This window comes from Heteronotia binoei, chromosome 6 (genome assembly GCF_032191835.1).
Source record: "Heteronotia binoei isolate CCM8104 ecotype False Entrance Well chromosome 6, APGP_CSIRO_Hbin_v1, whole genome shotgun sequence".
Taxonomy (NCBI): Eukaryota; Metazoa; Chordata; class Lepidosauria; order Squamata; family Gekkonidae; genus Heteronotia; species Heteronotia binoei.
This window is the reverse complement of record NC_083228.1, coordinates 63,375,033-63,396,742: the sequence shown is the minus strand read 5'-3', so window position 1 is coordinate 63,396,742 and position 21,710 is coordinate 63,375,033. Positions and strand designations below refer to the sequence as shown.

Here is a 21,710-nt window from a genome sequence, read left to right as displayed (position 1 = left end):
AGTGACACATTTTTATAGTTTCAGTAATTTATACCTAATGAATTAAAATAGAATTTTGAAAAAAAATATTCTAAGTTCATTATATACTACACTAAGGATTTTTACCCCCAGGACATAATGTGCAGAGTTTGAGATTATACACTGAAAATCAAAATAGTTCTGCTACTGTAATGTTGCTACTGTACACACATATCACTCCCAGAAAAATATGAAATGTGTGGCTTTAAAAAAAAAAATACAAACTCTTGCACTATACATGTTTATACAATGACTGTTCAATTTTCAAAAAAAGCAGTATTCTTGGAGTGCAATTAAAACTGTATACATCCAAGGAGAAATGGAAAAATCACAGGAAACTATGTTAACTATTCAAGTGGCATTTTTGTACTTTGAATAAATAATTGAATATTGCAATTGGTGGGGAGGTCATTTGTTTTTGCAATAGGAGGAGGGAAATTTAAGGATAATCAAAGGCAGAAGTATTTCAGATTTCTGAGGCAGTTTCTATATTTTAATGAAGCAAAGCAGGAAAAAGTTCTTAATGTGTTAGTTCACATTCACACTAACCACAGAACCAGCAATGGGGTGTGCGTGTGTGTGAGAGAAAGATTTTACTCAACCTCTCTCCTCATAAAAGGACAAGTATGAACCTGAACATGCACAATTCATTTAGGAAAGCCATACAAATCATCACACCATCACGAGGAAGAGGAACCTCCTTCGACTGCTCTGCTCCTTGGAAACACAGACACATGATAGTGCATGCCATAACAAGAGAGAATGCACAGTAAGGCTAACTAACACTACCTCTTCTCTCTTTCCAAAATGTTGGAGCCTCTCTTGAGTTCATTGCATTTTGTCCACATACTCCCATGCTTAGTTGCATCTAATGTTTTAGATACGTATTTTGGAAATTGTGCACTCATATTTTGGCATGGATATTACCCTCTCATCATAGTCAAAAATAAAGGGAACACAGGTGCTCACCACAGCAGCAAGTGACAGAGAATGACCTTTCTGTGCAAAGCACAGACACAGCCATTGGTAGTGTCAGACCCACTATGACTCTCACTTTTGCAAAAGAACATCAAGGACACCTTCCTTTTCCTTCTGCCCCCCAACACTATCATGCATTAGTGCTTTATCATCCATATTTGTGCCATGATACTGTTTGATCACTGTTCCCATATCAAAGTATGTTCCCAAAGTTCAGAGTTATCATTAGCTCTCCAGTTTCACATTATGTTACAGATGCATGCAGCTGTTTATATGCAGGCAGCAACTTCTTAAACCCATTGACCGCAGCAGAAGTTTCACATTCAACACACTCTCTTTTTTAAAAAAAGGCATAACTGAAGAGACCTTTTATACTCTTAATTGATAAAATATGTAATACCATGTCCTTAGAGCAAAGAAACAGTCTTATGATGAAGGCCTTTCCCTACATGTTATAAATAAAAAAAACCCTCAACCAATTTAAGTAACTCTATGCATGTGAGAATGTTTATGTCCTACTATGTTAAGTCCCACTCACCCTTACAAAAAGACCCTCCCCCGTGTATACTCTTTTCAAGCTTCTTCATGGACAGGGTATTTTAATTGCACACAAAATAAGTGTCTGAAAAATCACGATGACTCTCTCTCTCTCTTTGTCGCACAAGGCTGTATCTAGTTGCAGTCAAAATTGAAATAGATGAAGACATTGTTCATATATAAGTTCATCAAAGTCTCCACCACTTCACACAATGCAGGCAATTAGGGCCTAGGTCTTGCAAACCTTTCTCATAAGAATGCATTATTAAAGCTGCACAGGACTGACAGAAGACACTGGCAGACAAGCGGTTCATATACCATGAGGGTTCGGTGCACCTGCCTTTTCTGCCTTCTTGGCGTTGCTCTCAGCTATGTTTGCTTCAGCCTCTGTTCCAAATCATGCTGCTGCTTAATTAGCCGTTCTATTTCTGTTCCCAGTGTTTGCAGATTTTCCTTTGAAGAAAAAGAAAAGTAGGTTTCAGTGCACTATGCAATATCAAATGTAAAATAAAATTACACTGTAACTATGGTAAATTAATTTATTGCAGACTGAAGGTTGCATTTACCTATTTTTATTTGCGGAAACACAAATTTGTAAGAAAAAAATTAAGTATTGAAAAATATTTTATTTCTTGAGAATGTAGTTTTTTTCTGAGTACACCTAAAATATATTAAGTGTGCGGTCATATGCTGTCATTTGTAAGAAGCCCTTTCTATAATTATCTGAAATGTTCTATTAGCCATTTGGAAAGAAATTGAAGACACTCTTTAAAAAAACAAGAAACAAACACGAATGGGGTAAGTTTACTTGTTGCTTAAACCAAGGCTGTGGATTTTTCTAAGAAACTCATATTTAACATCTAGACATGCACATTTTAACATCTAGACTTAGGTGTATTTCAAGGATATTTGAATTACTAATTCTGGATATCTACCCATACACTGTTCCCACATATAGATTTCCTAAGACGTTCCGCAGTACCATAATTTTCCATGTGTTCCAGAACCACTAAAACGAATTGGTATTGTACATAAATGAGTATATAGTGCAGTATCTCTGCTGGTTCATTTGTCCACTTTAAATCACTTTCACTTTGAGATCATCCAGCAAGACCATGGTCCATACTCCATCTAGCCAGGAGATAACGAGGATCTGATCAAGTATATTCCTCATCAACCCCTGGAACTCTTCTCCCTTGAAGCGTGTCTTATCCCCAAAGCTTCAGTTAGTTTTTAAAAAACATCAAAAAAACCTATATTTGGATGCTGATACAGTTCGTTCTTTTCACTATGTCCCACTGCATAAATTAGTCACAATTAATACGTTAGTCACCACTTGTTAGTCTACTGGTTTCAGTGACAGCAACACTCAGTCAATAATGCATAGTTACTCAAAAGTTGCCACATATTTCAGAGTTTTGCTCCCTGCTATATGGGCATGGGATAGCAAGACCTAGTTCAGGCAGCAATCTAGGCCAGCTCGGCTAGGGATCCTGGAGGGTTGGTGTTTTTTTCTGCTATCTTCTGGGCACAGAGCAGGTGTGACTGTGTGTGTGTGTGGGGAAAGGTATTTGTAAATTTCCTGCATTGTGCAGGGGGTTGGATTAGATGACCCTGGAGGTCCCTTCCAATTCTATGTTTCTAGTTATTATTTGCTTCAGAGAGCTGAGGTTTTTAGTTTTAGGGCATCCCCAGCTTAGTATTATTATGAATATTTCATTTGTGTGCATTACATGCTTTGTTAGCTCCCTTTGCGTCTTCGACCCAGATGAGAAAATCATGATAGAAAATGTTACAAAATTAAGTAAAATTCATCAGGACAATGTTCTCCTACATTGAACACTCTTGTGGGAAAAAAGATGCTCACCTTTAGAGTGATATTTTTCAGTAATGTATCTTCAAGAACTGCCTGAAGCTTCCTGTTTATCTCCAGGGAGAGTTCTAATGTGAGCCCACTGTCTGCTGGGTGAGACGTGTAGAGAGAAGCCATGATCCCACCACGCCTGCTTAAATGCACTTTGTTGAAGTCAGAGGCTTCGGAGGACAATGTACCAGCTTCTTCTCTTAAAACGTAACTCTGTATTATTCTGTATAAAACAACATAAAACATTTTTTTTTTGTTTCAACGAAGGCTGAGTTACTGAATGGCCGCAAGAACTTTAAAAGCTTTTCAGAAGAGAGGTTCATTGCACCATTTTGCGAAGGAAAAAGCCATACTCCTTCCCTGACTTCATTATGCTGTGACTCGTCCTGAGCCCTACTGTGTAGGGAAGGGTGGGCTATAAGTCCAATATAACAACAACAGTAGCAGCAGCAGCAGCTACAGCATGACATCAAAGCACGATATTCTGGTTTTTTAAAGCTTCTTGCAATAAATTCTCATCTGTCCTACCCAGGTTTGATCCTGCTTTGGAGGACATGGCAGTAATTCACAACATTCAGTCAATAATATCTCACAGCCATTCCCAACTCTTAGCCTAGAGACCCAGGAATTTTTTAGAATCCCTCTAAGTGTCAGGAGTAAAAGAAAATATTGACTGTTACCGTTGCTTAAATTAAACTTGAGAATGCTTAAGGAATATTCTTAGTATTCCACTGCTTATTTTTGATACAGTAAAGTACTCATTTACTGTATTCATTTTGTATGGGAATTAGAATTACACATTTGCACATGTCTAGTTAAGGAAGAAGGCTGGTCAGGTTGCATGTACAAATTCGCCACAAAACCAAACTGCTAAAGTTACTATGTTAAAAGTCAACATTAAGAATCTGGCTTCTGTACCAAATGGAGACCATCACTTGAATTATCACTTGAATTTATCACTTGAATTATTTTATATTGCCTTATATTACAAGCTCTTTATAGATAAAACACATTAAATTATACAATGGTCTTAAAAATATAGTCAAACAATAAATTTAATAATAAATATTTAATAAAACCACCAGCAATGCAACTTCTAGAATGCAACATTAAAACTTGAGCAGCAGGTAAAACCTTACACACAGATAAAAATAAATGTACTATAGGGCCAGACAGAAATATGGAAAAAAATTTGCAGCAGATATTAAAATTGTAGCAAGTTAAAAAGTCACATCAAATCAAGGCAAGAAAATAAGCAACAGCTAGCCAACATCAGTTAAACACCAAATTAAGAACCAAATGCCTGGGTAATAACGAATGTTTTCAACTGGCATCTTAAATTTGAAACAGAAAGTGCCAGGTGCATAGTGTAGGGAAGAGAAGTTTCATAGCTGCAGGACTATCACAGACCATACATTGCCCGCTCTTCAACTTGTATAAGTGGCTGTCTTATAATATCATAATAATAAAAGGCACTGTACACTTGGCACAGCAGTGAGCAGAATGCAGTGCTCAGCAGCTCCAAACTGACATAGTTAATGCAAGTTGATTGTTCTTTGGGAAGGGTAAAGATCTTGGTGCCTAAACACCTGCTGGCATAAATACTTTCGAACTTAATGTCTTCCCAGTAGGTAATTTGCTAAGATTCAATTTGCATGAAAGGTAGCAATTAGTGAGAGCTGAAAATTACTATGGAAATACTTTCACAGAATTCACTTTCAAAGCAGGGTGTTTTTTATTTTGTTTTTTTTACAGCACAGCCTATTTTACACACACAATTAACTTTGAAATACTACAGTTCATCAACATCGTTATTTTAGTCTAATTCTATGGTAGGTTCTATTTACTTACTGGAGACTTAAAAAAAACAAATTAGTGCTTATAGCTAAGAAACTGCTTTTTTCCATCATTGATTCAGCCTTCCCAGCCTCACCCCACTAAACCTGGAAGCACTTTGGGCCTACTTGAAATGCTCAGAATAATTTGTTCTTGGGTAAACTCGTCTGGTGCCTCAACATCACTGCTTTTTGAAGTGTTTAGTTTATTGCTCCCTTATGACATTTTTAGAAAGCTGATGAAGGCATGAACCAAACTTTGTACATACTTAGTTTTTTTCCTGATTTCTTCCACCAGCTGCTTGATATGATCCTCCATAAATTCCATCTTTTCATTTTTCCGAGCATGAGCTTTCTGTAGCCTTACTATTCTCTCAATCAAGATGGTCTTATCCACTTCTGGGAAGTTGTCCACAGCTACTGAAGAACCACTATTTTCCGGTGAACGGTCTTCATTGCTGCTTCGAGCATTAAGAGATCCTGTCAAAAACAAGAACATTTTACTGACAAGGCTCAGTTGTACATCTAATAGGTTGTACTCTAGAGAGAACCTCACAAAGGAGCTGGTGGAATGAATTGTTTCCCCACCATCTTTCTGTAGCTTGCTGTTTATTCCAAAGGTATTAGCTGTGGTTCTGGGAACCCCAATAAACAAAATGCCACACAACCAAAGGGGCAACCAAGTGATCACTGTGCCACCACTAGGAAGAAGCCATTTGACCCCGTTCTTCTTCTTTACTACAGTCCCTTATACTGTTGTATTTTGCTCGTAAGTGTTCCAATGTTCAGAATGGACTTTAGGAACAAGCAGATTAGAGAAGATCCATTTCACCACATCCTTGCATAAGCTCTTCTACATGATCCAACCTAATAACATTTTTGTCTGTCACTACATTTTCTTGGCCCAACCTTCGTCTCTTCTTTAGCCAAAAATGGTCACCAGGATTGTCAAAAGGCACTCCTGTAAAGTATTATTGTCTGAACTCACTTCCAAGTAGAATTCCATAATGTCACACCTTTTTGGCTAGAGAAATGGAAGCCAGTGCAGGAATCAAAGGAATTTTCTCTTGTCCTCCTCTAGGCAACCCTCATGTCCTTACCTTTCCCCACTTCCTTCTTTCCTTTTCATCCACTCATCAGCCTCCCTTTTATCTGTCCCCTATCTTCAGCTATATTTTTTATTTACTTCATTTATACCCCTTTTCTCCATAATGGGGACCCAAAGCAGTTTACATCGTTCTCCTCTCATCCATTTTATCCTCACAACAACTCTTAGAAGTTGGTTAGGCTGAGAATGTGTAACTGGCTCAGTGAGCTTGCACGACAGCGTGGGAATTCACACCTAGGACTCCCACATCCTAAACTCTAACCACTATACACAACACTGTTTTTGTGGGGTAGCTGCTGCTGGCCAGTAGCAAGCGACTGGGCCTGATAAGAAATGCAAGTTGCATGGTAACAAGTTGCCTTGTAGTTGCTGAAAAGCCTGGCTGCAATGATTCCTCTTTCAAAGGCAAAAGCAGCCTGGGAAAGGGCCCTGCCCCCTCCCCTTGCCTTTTCCTGACAGAGACCAAGGCTTGAAGGCTGACAATACTGTTAGGGTTTCCTAGTGATGTCTTCAATGACCACTAACAGGGTACTGCTTCTTTAAATTACAGGTGCTCTTGTTGTCACTGGGGGAATAAGTATCTACAGATTTGGCCATGCTGAGAATTAGATATATTACTATCTCACTTTTCTGCCTAATAGGGACTCAAAGTACCTTAGAACAGTGATCCCCAACCTTTTTGGCACCAGGGACCAATTTTGTAGAAGACAATTTTTCTACGGACGGGGGGTGGGGGTGCGCAGTGGTTTTGGGATGATACAATTGTACACTTTATTTGTATTAGTTTGGTGCAGTGGTTAAGTGTGTGGACTCTTATCTTGGAGAACCAGGTTTGATTCCCCACTCCTCTACATGCAGCTGCTGGACTGGCCTTGAGTCAGCCATAGCTCTCGTGGAGGTTGTCCTTGAAAGGACAGCTTCTGGGAGAGCCCTCTCAGCCCTAGCTACCTCACAGGGTGTCTGTTGTGGGGAAAGAAGGAAAAGGAGATTGTGAGTTGCTCTGAGATTCAGAGTGGAGGACAGGATATAAATCCAATGTCATTGTCATCTTATTATTACTACATTGTAATATATAATGAAATAATTATATATTTCAAGGCCCAGTTGCTAAAAGGTCACGGACTGATACCGGTCCATGGCCCGGGGGTTGGGGACCTCTGCCTTAGAACATCCTCCTGCCCTGCACTTTCTCAAAACTTGTGAAGTAGCTTAACCTGATAGAGTGTGATTGGCCCAAAGTCACTCAATGAGCTTCCATGATAGACATGGGGATTAGGTTTATATCTCTCAGGTTCAGTTTGACTTCTCCTCTAGAACTCTATTCTAATATGCCATGCTGGCTCTCAACAGCTAACAGCTCAAAAGACAGTCACTTGATTGACTCCTCAACTGTGTTGCATTTTGTTCATAAGGGTTCAGAACAGTTAAACTCAGTTTGTATCCACTTTCTGTTTACCATAATTGAATGCACACTACTGCAAACATAGAACAGGCGTTAGAGCAGGTAAATCAACCATCACTGTTTCTCAGTTGATTATAACCTACCCATTATACAGACCAACTCATAAAGACAGGGCTTTCTTGGTGGTGGCACCTCTTCTTTGCAATGCCCTCCCCCTTCACATTTGCCTGGTGCCTACCTAAATTCCTTTAAGTGTCAGGGCAAAACATTTATCTTTACCCAGGCATTTAAATAATAAGTTTTATCTTTTCTTTTGCTGTTTTATCAGTACTATTTCGGACTGCTCTGTTTGTTTTGTAGCGCTTTTATGCCCTTGCTTTTTAAAAATTGAGTTAATAGCTACTGAAAAACAAAGTTAAAAACAATTATGTTTTAGTAATTAAATAAGCAACAACTGACAAGTCTAACAAAAGTGCCTACCAGATGAGCTGGAACGACTTCCCATACTGCTGACTTCTTTATCATAGTTGCCATTTTCAAACTGATCCAATTTTCTTCGTGCTAAGAAAACAGAACACAAGATATTTCATGCAACACTAATGTTTAAACCTCATGTTAAATCCCACAAAAGCCAAGAACCGAGAAAATAAACCTTGCTGAAGTTGCTTGGTGAGGTCTTTAAGATTTGCTGCATGTTTTCGTTTCTGAGTAGCCAACTCATCTTTCAATTCATCTGCTAGAGTATTCATGTCTGCTAGTGCTTTCTGCTGAGAACTCAGTTCTATCTGCAGTTTTTCAACATTGTCTTTGTGATGCTGCTCCTCCTTCTGCAATTTATTTACCTGAAATGATAAAAGTAAACAAAAACCCCATTACAGATATTTTAAACATACTTGTGTACTATTGTGTATAATTTGAAAAAGCAATATAAAAGTGTAACACATTTAAGAATACATTTCAAATTCCATTTTTCCCTAGCACACTATTATTGTTGGTGTGGACTTTGAAAGGTCACGGAATACAGAGAACTAATGCAGCCACTGTAAGTCAAGTGGAAGACTAGTTTAGCTATCTTCAGTCAAGTCTTAGGGACATGAGCAGTGCTCAGCAGAATATTCTGCACATGACAGACATGATTCCTCACAATCAAGGAGATGTTGGTGCTCAGCTTTCAAGTTATGTCACAAGAGACACCCATTCTCTGTTGTGAAGCCTCAGTTCTGGAACTCCTTCCTGCATCTATTTGCTCAGTGCCTCGGTGGCAAAAAATTAGTGATTTCTTTTTAATCTATACAGACTTCCCTGGGTTCTAAAATGGCTTCTTCCAACTAATCTCTGGTTTGTTACTGCAGTTGTTCTGCACATTTTAGCTGTGAAATAGTTCATTTTAAGGTTAATAGTTAACATTTTTAACATTTGTATGATTTAATTGTTGATCTTGGACCTTCCTGTATGGTTCATAAACTGCTCAAGAACCTTGTGCAGAGCTGTAATCACTGTGCATCTGTATGAGCTGAAGGGAAGTTACACCAGGCTAAAGCAGTACAGGAAGCTCAGGTACCACATGGCCATGGTTCACAGAGGATTGCATGTTCCTGTGTGAACGGAATGGGTATCTGACTATGGCTCATCTCTTGCCATAATCCCCAACTGTTTTGTTTTAGACAAACTAACGAGTCAAATCATATGACCATCAGCATGTGGCAGATACTGCTGTTTTCCACATTATGTTTGTTCCTTCAAGGATATATGAAACTGTCACAAAAAAAAATCCTTCCCAAGTTAGGTTAAACCCTGCCCTGTAAAAACATGGCTGCTGTTTGTGTCAACATGGTGGCAATCCAGCACCTAATCTCATGCGCTGTGACGGTACAAACTGATCAATAGACAAGATCACATTTTCAAGTTTCACTTCAGGGAGGAGAAAACTTTTTTTAAAATCTGGTCCATCTGCATTACCTTTGTTTTTAATTTCTGCTCTTTATTAGGTAATAGCAGAAATGACAGCAGTAAGTTCTGACATATACAAGTCTGCAACTTGAGCAAAAATACACACTGCCTCATTAAAAATAATCAACATTTCAATTTACCAGCTCATCTCTTGCTTGTCTCAAAAGTTCCAGCTGATTCTGTGATTCTCTCTCACTGTAGGTAAGTTTATCAAGCTGCATCTGTAAGGAGTTGGTCTCTGACTGTAGCTGAGCATTCTTACTGGTCAGTTTCTCAGTGAAGACTAATAGCTCAGACTCTCTTTTTCGGCTGCCATCAATATCCTTCTGGAAGTCAGTAATCAGAGAGTTGAGGCTGTCCACTTCTTCCTTCAAGGAATTAATCTCATGGTCATCTCTGTGGAATCAAATGTGGTCATTCAACAGGCGAGAAGACTTCAACTTAACATTCAAAATTTCATTTTCTGGATGTTCTATACTCCAGGCCTGTGAAGCTTGTAAGCCACCAGGCAAAACAAAGCTCACTCGCTTTGTGTATTGTGGCCTGTTAGCTGCTTGACTTTTGCAGTTACAGGTAGAAAGAAAAACAACATGGCTTAAAGAGTGCCTGGTGGGGCTACCCTAGATCAGGAGTGTCAAATGTTCGGCTCACAGACCAGAACCTGTATCAAATCTGGTCATTAGGGGAGGGACGGTGGCTCAGTGGCAGAGCATCTGCTTCGTAAGCAGAAGGTCCCAGGTTCAATCCCTGGCATCTCCAACTAAAAAGGGTCCAGGCAAATAGGTGTGAAAAACCTCAGCTTGAGACCCTGGAGAGCCACTGCCAGTCTGACAATACTGACTAGATGGACCAAGGGTCTGATTCAGTATAAGGCAGTTTCATATGTTCATAACTGTCCAACTCAGGGCTTTAATCAGGCTCTTTTCTCCCCCTTCCTGTCCTCACCCTTTGAAGCTCCGAGGTTGCAGAAGTTCCCTGGTCTTTCTGCCTTGTCTTTGTCGGCTGCAGCAGGAAGCAAAGCTGCAAGGAAAACACAGAATGGATTTTCCATTAAGGTCTCTGTGCCCAGATAGACCTTAATGAAAAATCCCATCCATATGTTTCTTGCAACTTTGTACTGCAATGTGTTTCAATGGAGTGGAGATTCATTCCACTTTTCAGCATTCTTAAAGCCAGCTGAAGCTCATGGTTCCTGGAGCTGTGTCCTTGTAAATAAAAGGTTGATGCTTTGAGCCAGCTTGTTTCGGCTGAATGAACCTGACCTGGTGAGAATTCTAACCCGGGAACCCACAGCCAAAGTGGGATATTACACTGGAGAGCCATTGCAAATCTGAGTAGACTGGGGGGAGGGGCGAGAAGTTTGTAATTACATTTAATTGTTTTCCCAGGCTCAGAGCATTTTATATTTTTAGTTTCTGTCATGATCCTTGTGCTTTTTCTTGATGTTTTATTTTAAAACTGCATTGCCAAATTCCACTATTCCCCCACTTTTCCATTTTAAATAAAATATTCCAAGAATTTTAAGCATGTTTGTATTTTAATTTAAAAATAATATCTTTAATTGTGTTTGTCTGTGTCTTTTATAAAGCTTAAATCTCTGCTACCTCACATTAAATTTATGACACACATGGCCTGGCCCCACAAAGTCCCATTTGTGTCAAATCTGGTCATTCTGACAAATGAGTTCAACACCACTACCCTAGATGGTTGAGGAGCTCTATTCAGCTTGGTAGGGCAAAGTTAGCAGAAGGCTGTCCTATTATTGTGGGGATATTTACTATATACTTAGCAAATCATTATTGGAAAGAGAAATAAAATGTTGTAGTTCACTGTCTTGATGGCATGTATTTAACTCTAAATTTAACATCAAGACATGCCTCATTTGAGGATTCATTAACCGTTAAAGAGGTTATGCATAAATTTCACATTGCATTCAGTGTTACTGTACATTTCCCAGAAAAAGCTAACACTGCAGTGATACTTGGAACCATTTAAGGAAATGTGAATGCTGAATCCAGCAAATCCTAAAGGAATTAAGATGATTGCTGAAACACTGCTGCATCCTAGATAATTATTGCTTCTAAGTGCAATGGGCTGCGTGGGTGGTTTTCTCTTTATCAGATGCTCACGTATATTCGGTGTGTGACATTGAGAAAGTAGAGAATAGTCCTTAAACCCCAGGTCATTTGCACCATATTGGAACAAGACTGTAGTCAGAAATCTGTATTCCTGTTCTTCACAATTTAAGATTGTTTTGGATTTTAAAAGGCTGTACTCATGAAATAAGCCCACTATAATTAGGTGCTGTCAAATTTGGAAAGCAGTTGCATGCTCTACTCCTTCCTTTCTTTAAAGGAACAGTCAACAGAACCCGTCAAGATGCAAATAGTGGCCTTTACCATATGCAGCATAAGCAGAGAACTGCATAAATAGTAACTTTCCTGAATACTATTTCCCACTATAGTGACCATATATATAGTGACTCCCCACCCACCCTACTGATCCTGCTTGGGTCAGTGGACCCACAGGGACATAACATGGGGACTGGGGGATGTAGAGAGAGGGAACCAGCAAAGCTTGCCCACTCCTCCTTCCACAAGCAAGTTGTGACTACCATGAGCATCAAGGCATCTTAAGAGCTAAGTTAGTGTTATGCATCCTACCATTACACTGAACAAGGTTTGAAGCCTTCCTCCATCTTAAGTGGCTCTTCATTCAATGGAAGAGTCACTTACGTTGGAGAAGTTCCTCCTGCCTAAGACAGGACACATGCCAGTATGACAGGACAGCATAGCACTTCTTGATGATTGTGGGAGATTATGAGGAGACAGAGAGTTGGGGAAAACTGCTAAAGAAAGAAGCAGGATGAAGTAACATGGTTAAAAAGGAGGAAGGTGACTTGAATACATGAAAGGAAGAGAATAATGATGAAAAAGCAGTGGATAGGCAGAGATTTAATGTGAGAGTCAAGCTAACAGACAATGGTAGATTCTTGGTAAGTCACTGAAAGGCAAGTGGAAAACAATGTACTAAATAATGTTCTAAAATATACCTATCTGTTTTGTTAATTCTATTTGTAGTTCACTTTTCCCCAAGGATCTTAAGATACATAAAATTATCCCACTTTTAACATCTCAAGGCTGTGATTGGTCAGACTAAAGAAACTGCACATTACTTCAAAGTGCCACATCAAAGGGCAAATACTGTTGCCAACATTTCACTCTGGTTTCAGAATGTCTACTGAACACTTGCATTCCTTATGCTCAATACCCTAGGTCATTAAAGCAACTTCAAAACATAAGTGTGTAGATTTAAATGCTAACGTACCAATTAGTCAGACTATAGCTTCCCTCTCCGAACTTTCATGACCTCAAATTGTCATTATCCTGATACTGGTACTAATCTTAGAAATGTCAAATGGCTATGAAAATTCTTTAGCTCCAAGGTTAAGCCATTTAGTTACCTTTATAACATATACAGCAGTGGATGGATTGCATACAGATTCTTTGGCTGCATCAAGACGAATTATATATGAAAAGAATGACAATGCATTTTACAGATGCAGGCAATAATGTCAACAAAACCTAACTACCCACTTCATATGCTGCTCCTGAAGCTGATCTATGATTTTCACTCTGTCCAGAAGATTCTGAATTTCAGCCTTCTGGCGATTAATAATTTCTCTGTATTTTGATAATTCATCTTCTGTTCTCAGCCGTTCGTCCTCTAGACACTTGACCTAATAATGAACAGGACATATTACAGTAAATGTTATATTTATTCTTTCTGGTAGGTTTCATTAGCGACTTGCGTCATAAAAATATTATTGGGACAATCAGATCACTGTCAGGTGGCCTATTTGTCTCTTTTCCTAATCCCATGTTGTCAGCTTGTTCTCTACTTTAGTTCCTCCTGTCGAAATTATCTGGGCACAAGAAGACATTTTAGATATTTGGGGAAATGCTGAGACAAAAGCACAATAGGATATTTCTTTTCAAGATTTTGGATTTTCAAGTTAAAGAAGAAAAACACATCCTATCTTCATCCCTTGTTAGCTAAAGTTGGATAGATGAGCCCATTTGTTTGGGCTCAACTAGAGAACCTTTGGATCATTCCCAACATTATTAGCACAGTTCAGTATTTCTTAAACTGGAGCAACACTTTTTCTGTTAATGTAAAGGGAAGGGATTTCCAGTGATTACCCCATCCTGTTACAGACTCCTATTTTCTCCTCATGCCATTCTACAGAGTCTACGGTCCACCATTTGGGGAGTTCAGTAGGCTGTAACAGGGGGAAGCTGGAAAATTCTGTACCACCAACAGATGTGCCTTCTACTAACAGAAAATTTAAGCTGGATCTAATTGATCGATTTTAGCCCCTACAGTTAGCAGCATTACAAAGGAAACAAGATGTTGGGATAATTTAAGATTATTGCTTATAATAGTTCTTGGAATTATATGTATCATCAGCACAACAACACTTACATAACAACTTCTTAAATGCTTCTATAGCCTAATCCTAGAGGAGGAAGCAGCTCATGGACAACCCTGTTAAATGAAACTCTTAGGAGTTTGCAGATATATTAATACAGCATTCAGATGTATGAATGCATTTACAGAATTAGCTATCCTAATGTTTGCTTTTCCCCTTGGATATAAGAAATGCTCCTTCCTCACCTTTGTTCTTAGTGTTCGCAGCTCATCCATACCCTCTTTAAATGTTCGCTTCACATCTTCAAGTTCTTTTATTTTTGCATGATGTACCTTTAAAGTAGACAATGCAAAACACAGAATTTGATTTTGAGGAATATTTACTCCTGTCCCCTTTTTTCTCAACACAATAAAAACTTTGTTAACTGGTATGGTAATCTCACCCTCTTTCCTCCCTCACACACATTTGTTTCTTCTTTCTTTCTTGCTGAGCTATCCTATGTCCATTTTCCTCTAATTTGTTGGTCCATGGCTGTCCTACCTGTCACATTATTATTTATTTTGATGCTGGTCCAGCCCAGAGACTTGAGGGAAGAGACAAAATCACCTACTTATATTTTACTTCTGGAAAGTTGAAAAATAATCAAAATATTTTATTTAACTTGGTGAGGAAAAGGTCCGGTGGAATCAGGAACAGGATGTATGAGGTGAACTTTTAATAAAAACTGAGGTAACTTTGCAATCACACTAAATCCAGATAATGTGTTGCCAACAAGTAAGTGTTTCTGCTTTTTCCACAAGGTCTTTGAAACTTTGAGGAGAAAGACTGTCTTTTCAGTTTCTGCTTTAACTCGCAAGCATAGGTTTCAGAGTTCCCCTGACATTTCATGTTTAGAAGGCAAGAACGCATATCAAAGATCAGGGATCACTCCTTTTTAAAGAGTTATCTCCCTTTTCACTGAGCAGGGATTGCTTCTATTCATTAGAAGCTCTGCATCTTTTATGCTTGAATGGGAATCTTTCATGATTCTCTCACTATTCTTTGCCTCTTTCCCAGTCCTCAGTCAGTGCTAAACTGTCTCTTCTTTAACTATCAGTTCCCAAGTGCCATTTCTTAACTAACTGCTCTCCACAAAATTCCATTTGAACAGCTTGTCACGCAAAGGTTCTTGGACTTTCTGAGGCATTAACCCTTGACAGTTGATCACAACTGGCATGCCATCTAAGTCAGTCGCCTATTCACTGGGTAAAAGCTCTGTTAAGAAGAATATTCTTTTAACTGGCAACTCTCTGTAGATCCCAGTTTACAAAGCTTATACTTTAGTTAGCATCTGGACCATGATCACTATTTCAGGAAAAACTTGCAATGATATTTAATCCTTGTTAAAGTACAGCATCAAAGCAGTGAACAAGCCTTACCTCTAGATGATCAGACCTTTCCTGCAGTTGTTTTTCCAGTTCTCCTTTTGTAAGTCGGAGTTTCACATCTAATTCATTTGATTTAATTTCTTCGGCTTCCTAAAAGAATTGTGGTTTAAAGAAATAAAAAACAGAACTAGTGAACAAGTGACATATCCAACTTAAATAATGCCCTCCAAACTCCTACACAATAATTGAGCCTATCACCTTATAATAGTTCATACATCCAAAAACATACTAAGAGATCTATTTATTGCACAAGTGAGTATACTATCAATTTCAGGGAGCAATAAAATACTGACATAAAGGTAAGTAATAAACCTATAGAAAAAAACAAAACAATAACCATGCAGTTGAGAAATAAATGCTATTATAAGAATAAGAAATAAAGTACCGTACATAACAAGTCACAAAATCCAGGTCACAAAACATTCCAACAGAAAATCAATACAATAAAGTTCAGTAAGTAACAACACAGTCCACCTCAACCAAAGTGAAGAAAATCCTCCAAAACCAGAACCAACATGAAGAACTTCAAGCAAGAGAACATCTTCCAAAAGCAGAACCAACATGAAGAACTTTAAGCAATTGCTTGACTTTCTTCATCTCAAATGTACAACCACAAGATATGGTATGCTGAATCTTGCAATAAAATAAAACCTGACAACCAATAATGCTATGCTCCAGAGACTTTATGCCTACTTGGTAAGTTTTTATCATTTCTTGGCAATTTTTTCGTATCTGGTCAGATTCTTCTTTTGCTTGAGTCAGCTTTGTTGTTGCCTCCTTAAGCCGATCTTTGGTTTCCTAAAAGGAAAGTAATATTGGTCAACCATTAGTTAATTAACGTTCACAGTAAGCTAAGCACTATTTTAAAAAATGGAAGAAGGCAAAAAATTTTTCAGAAGGGAAAAATACAAGGCTGCAATCCTATGCATGTCTAATTTGAAAGCAAATTATATTGAATATAGGATGACTTATTCCTGAGCAAATGTGCATCACTAGCATTGTCAGACCTTCACTGATTTCCCTGCAAGGGTCTGAAAACCAAACTACAAGAGGGAGCAGCCACAGGTCCATCTCATGGCCATCCACACCATTTTAAAAGGTGTTATTGTTATTACAAAATTTCTGCAAAGCCCAGATATGGATTGGTGGCCACAGAACATCTTGTTCCACCCCACCCCCCCTCCTTTACAGGTACATAAACAGCCTGTTTCGGTACTTGAAAAGGAGTGCACACATCCATGCATTTCTCTGTTGAATGTCTGATTTGTTTCCTCTATAAATACAAAAAACCTGCCATCTAGTTTGAGATAATCCAGTTAGGAACTTCCCTGCAGATAGCTAGCAGTGCCTGCTTTTCCATCCCACCAAATGCATTTATTCATCAGTAAGAACTATGATCCATTAGGGTATCTCCCCCACTTTTTTTTTTTTAAGAGTAGCACTGTACTGCTAAGTGTCAGAAGTTTTCATTTTGGCCCAGTTTCCATCCCCTTCAGCCATTCCAACTTTTCCTGTGCAGAATTAGACACAGAGGAAAACATGAAATTAAAACTGCTTAGAAAGAACAGTAGAGCTGCCTCACTTGTGGTCCCACATTAATCAACTTGACCCACTTTTACAGATTACTCTGAAATCTTGAAAATCCCCATCTGAAAAGAGCCAATTCAGTGTAGTTCAATTTTTTTTAAAAAAAGACATGGATATGAATTAGATTGCCAAAACATCAACATACCAACCTTGTGTAAATCCATTTCAGCCTTCAGTTTGTTCTGGGCCCACTTCACTTTAATCACATGAGAATTGATTTCTTCTTTTAATTTTTCTATTTCTCTTGACATTCTAGTGGCTTCACCTTCCTTAAAAAGGGACAATTGTAGATTATTAGATCTGAAGTTAAATTTACTAATTTGACATGATGAGAGGGACAGAAGCCTATAGTAAATAAAAGTTCATTTCCTGTCTTCCAGCAAGAGGAATTAAGTACATGCAAGGAATTAACTGAATCAAATCATAATATATTTTTCAGGTTTGACAGATTCTGCCTTCCAGTTTCTGTTCTACACTACTAGAGAAGGATGAAAGAGTCTTTGGAAAGCCCTTCTGCTGAGCCCACCTGATCACTGGTCAAAAGAGAAAGGCATCTGGAAGGCAAGCTGGCATTCTGACTTTACATTTAATATTGCAAAGACACCAAGGAAAGATCTACTTCAAACCTCAGCTAAAAAAATGTAGCTAAATGTAAGATTGTTTTAATGTAATACAATGTCAGAGAATTCTAAAGAATTTGTGAATATTTTAAAAAATCACCATGTGGGGGCAGTAAAAGCCTCAGTGCAGAGAAACATGAAATAATTCTTTGGTTTGTCTGTCTTCAGATCTTGCTTTCCTGCAAGCCTTTTAACATATATTTTTTGTGGTAACTGGAAAAAAAGCCCAAAGGAAAAACCCCACAGACATAAATGCTCACAGGAAAAAAGCCCCTATGGAAACATGTCCCCGTGGAAAAATGCCCCCATGGAAATAAACCCACATGGAAAAAAGCCCATACTGAAAGAAGCTCCCATGGAAAAAAGCCCCCATGGAAAAATATGTAAAGCACCATAGATGTTTATAATTGTGGATAACCATTAATAATATTTTGTTGTTATTTTACGATTAAAATAAGTCATATTCACACGCAACAAGAAATGGCCATTTTGTTATCAATGAACTTTATTAAGAAAGAAAAACAATAATAGAAATTAAACTCTACATAGAAATATATATTTAAATAAAATTAAATACTTTTAATTTTATTAATTTACAATTTGTTAAACTTTTTAATGTTAATACATTGTGGTACACCCAGTGACCATGACAAAAGACTATCTAACCCTAATAGTAAAAGCAACAATTATTTAACAACAACTCAGATATAATTCTTAATTGCAAATTAGCCAATCACTTTAAGTGACTAAGTTTATCTTCCACCTGCTCATATTGTGGCAGAAGTGCTCAGAAGTGCAACCATGTAATGTAGTGCTTCATATTTCCTCTTTTCTACCTCTAGGCGACCTGCCTGTGCATTAGGCCAATGTTAGTTTGTGATAAGCCAGGTCCCTCTGCAGTCCATTGAATAGATACCACACATTGGGATGACTGAAATGGAACAAGGAATTAAGAACATTGTGCCCCCACAACAGTTTATTTGGAATCAATAGCTTCATTATTTCAAACATTCTATTATAGGTGCCCATGTTCTTTTTTTGAAGTAAAATGTAAACACATGGTGGATATGAATTACCCAACTTGGCATGCCATGTGTACAGCTGGTAAAACATATTTGGCACTTTATCAAAGGTGCCATCTCCATAGATGGTATCTTTGTTTAATTCAAGCATAAGATCTCTATCACCTAAAACCAGAATTCTGTCTGGATTTTTCCACACCAGAATCGTGACATATCAGTTGCCTATACTTTTCAGAAATGTCAAAATGTATGGTTTTGGGGTTAGGCAAATTACTGCCTGCTCTGTGATAGCTTCTCTTTCTTAAATAGCAGAAGTGGTGAAGGCCTCATAGATCTAAGAAGCTAAGCAGGACTGACTCTGGCAAGTATCTGGAAGGAAGAAATCAACAAACATAGTTGGAATTAATAAAAAAATTGTATAATGGAGAATTAATCCACTGGTATTACAGGCTCTGAGGGGGCTGTTTTTTGAGGCAGATGCACCAAATTTGCAGCATAACATCCACTGCCTCTCCCCAAAATACCCTCCAAGGATCAAAAGGATTGGACCAGGGGGTCCAATTCTATGAGCCCCAAAAAGGAGTGTGGTCCCTTTAGATGTGATAGCCAGAACTTCTTTTGGAGTTCAGTTGTGCTTGTCACAACCTTGCTTCTGGCTCCACCACCAAAGTTCCCAGATATTTCTTGAATTGGACTTGGCAACCCTATTCCACAATTATAAACATCTATGATGCTTCACATATTTTTCCATTGGGGCTTTTTGCCATGTGGGCTTCTTTCCATGGGGACTTCTTTCAGTATGGGCTTTTTTCCATGTGGGCTTCTTTCCATGTTGGCATTTTTCCATGTGGACATGTTTCCATGGGGGCTTTTTTCCTGTGAGCATTTATGTCCGTGGAGTTTTTTCTTTGGGCTTTTTTCCTAGAACCATTTTTTGCACAAAGATAGAACACCACCACCAGTTAAACCCCTCCTAAGGAATTTGCCTGGGTGTTTTGTTTATATAACCTCAGCCAGCAAACAAGAGTCAACTATCTAAAAACAAATATTGTTTAAAAAAATTAGAAAAAATACCCGAAATACAAATTATAATGAGGACAAGAGCATTTACACTTTCTTAATCTTGCTAAATAATCTTGCTAAATTAGTAGCATTCAGCACACAAATACTTAGCTTTGCGTTTGTGGAAATCTTCTATAAAACCATAGCTTAATTTTCCTTCCAGTTTGTTTTCCCTTGCCTCATTTTCACAAGAACACTCAGGGCCCTAAAATAGAGATTGTCAGGGCTTTTTTTTGTAGTAAGAACTCCTTTGCATATTAGGCCACACACCCCTGATGTAGCCAATCCTCCTTAAGCTTACAGGGCTATTAGTACAGGGCCTACTTTAAGCTCTTGGAGTATTGGCTACATTGGGGGGGGGGTTGCCTACTACAAAAAAAAGCCCTGGAGATTGTGGTCTCCTGGTGTAACAACATGGCAACTGCCACAAGTCATGTTGCCTGACCTGACTTACAGACTGACATATCAGGCAACTGATGCTCCCAAGTGTTCTGTGGCCCAATTAGGCTCAAGTATATGGTGTAAGGAAAGGACAGTGGAGCAAACAGGGTTGCCAGACTCACCACCATGGCTGCTTCAGCTTCGGAAAACAACATGCGGGAAAGGCTGAAGCACTCCTCCCCCCCATCCCATGCATCTGAGCCAAATTAAGTTTCAGTGTGCTTGGGAATGTTAGTTCTCCAATGTCACATCTGTCAGTAGATCAGGTTGGGGAACCACAACATGGCTCATACCAGAAAGACAGGTTGCTTACCTGTAATTGTAGATCTCCGAGTGGTCATCTGTGCATTCACACTCATGGGATAGAGCGCCTGCACCGATCCCCGAATCTGTATGTAAAAAGCCCAGGATTTTTTCGAGCTTGGCACCAACAGGCATGCGCAGGCGTCCCTGTGCGGATGCTCGCAAGCGCCAGCGAAAGGATCCCGCCAGTTCCTTCCTGACCGCTGGAAGCCCCTACTGGAGGGAGACCGTCAGCAGTGGGGAAGGAGGGCGGGTAGTGTGAATGCACAGATGACCACTTGAAGTTACAGGTAAGCATCCTGTCTATCTTCTTCGTGGTCTCGGTGCTTCACACTCATGGGAGATTAGCAAGTAAGACATATCTGGAGGTGGGAAGACGGTCAACCAGAAGAAACAGCTTGCAGCACCGCAGCTCCCAGACGAGTCCTCTGCTGAGCATGCACATCCAGTGCGTAGTGCTTCATAAAGGCATGCGGAGAGGACCAGGTGGCAGCCTTACAAACGTCCGTCAGGGAAACGCCTTTCAGGAATGCCACCGATGTCGCCATCGCTCTTGTAGAGTGTCCGCGAATAGGCCCTGGTAATGGCTTCTTTGCCAACAAATAACACAGTTTACTAGTCTCAGTGAGCCATTTTGAAAGCCGCTGAGATGAGATTCTGGAACCTAACTTAGGAGCAGCATAAGAAACAAAAAGATGCTGGTCCTGACGAAAACTCTTGGAGCGACTCAAATAAAACAATAAGGCACGCTTAACATCTAAAGCATGCAGCCTACGTTCCTCATCTGAGGAAGGTGTAGGATAAAACGTGGGCAATCAAACCCCTAAATTAAGGTGAAATTAAGAAATCACCTTGGGGAAAAAGGAAATATCAGGAGCTGACGACACTCCAGACTCCTGAAAAGCTAGATATGGGTAGGGTGACCATAATGTCTGAAGGCCAGCCAGGGACACCTTGGGGGGGAAGGGGGGAGGCAGGGGTGCGCGCGCGCGCCGGCGGAAACAGGAAGTGACGTCACTTCCGGTGACCTCATGCCACCACCGGAAACAGGAAGTGACACCACTTCCTGTGACATCATTTCCCCGCGTCACCTGCCGGAAACAGGAAGTGACATCACTTCCTGT

General features: G+C 39.2%; 1 protein-coding gene and 1 non-coding gene across 2 annotated transcripts in view; one reads left to right on the top strand and one right to left on the bottom strand.

The window, feature by feature from the left end:
• Window positions 1-108: 108 nt before the first annotated feature.
• CCDC186 (coiled-coil domain containing 186) overlaps window positions 109-21,710 on the bottom strand; it is a 54,378-nt gene continuing 32,776 nt past the window's right edge. The window contains exons 6-16 of the mRNA XM_060241602.1: window positions 17,288-17,407; window positions 16,245-16,349; window positions 15,543-15,641; window positions 14,370-14,456; window positions 13,289-13,431; window positions 9,833-10,088; window positions 8,395-8,584; window positions 8,223-8,303; window positions 5,502-5,712; window positions 3,401-3,620; window positions 109-1,986 (exon numbers count right to left, since the gene is read on the bottom strand). Coding sequence (XP_060097585.1) covers window positions 1,903-1,986; window positions 3,401-3,620; window positions 5,502-5,712; window positions 8,223-8,303; window positions 8,395-8,584; window positions 9,833-10,088; window positions 13,289-13,431; window positions 14,370-14,456; window positions 15,543-15,641; window positions 16,245-16,349; window positions 17,288-17,407 — 1,596 coding nt within the window. The 3' untranslated portion in view covers window positions 109-1,902. The remainder of the gene's footprint in view (window positions 1,987-3,400; window positions 3,621-5,501; window positions 5,713-8,222; window positions 8,304-8,394; window positions 8,585-9,832; window positions 10,089-13,288; window positions 13,432-14,369; window positions 14,457-15,542; window positions 15,642-16,244; window positions 16,350-17,287; window positions 17,408-21,710) is intronic.
• TRNAT-CGU (transfer RNA threonine (anticodon CGU)) lies at window positions 10,385-10,451 on the top strand. The gene has a single exon. It is a non-coding gene; the product is annotated as a tRNA-Thr (tRNA).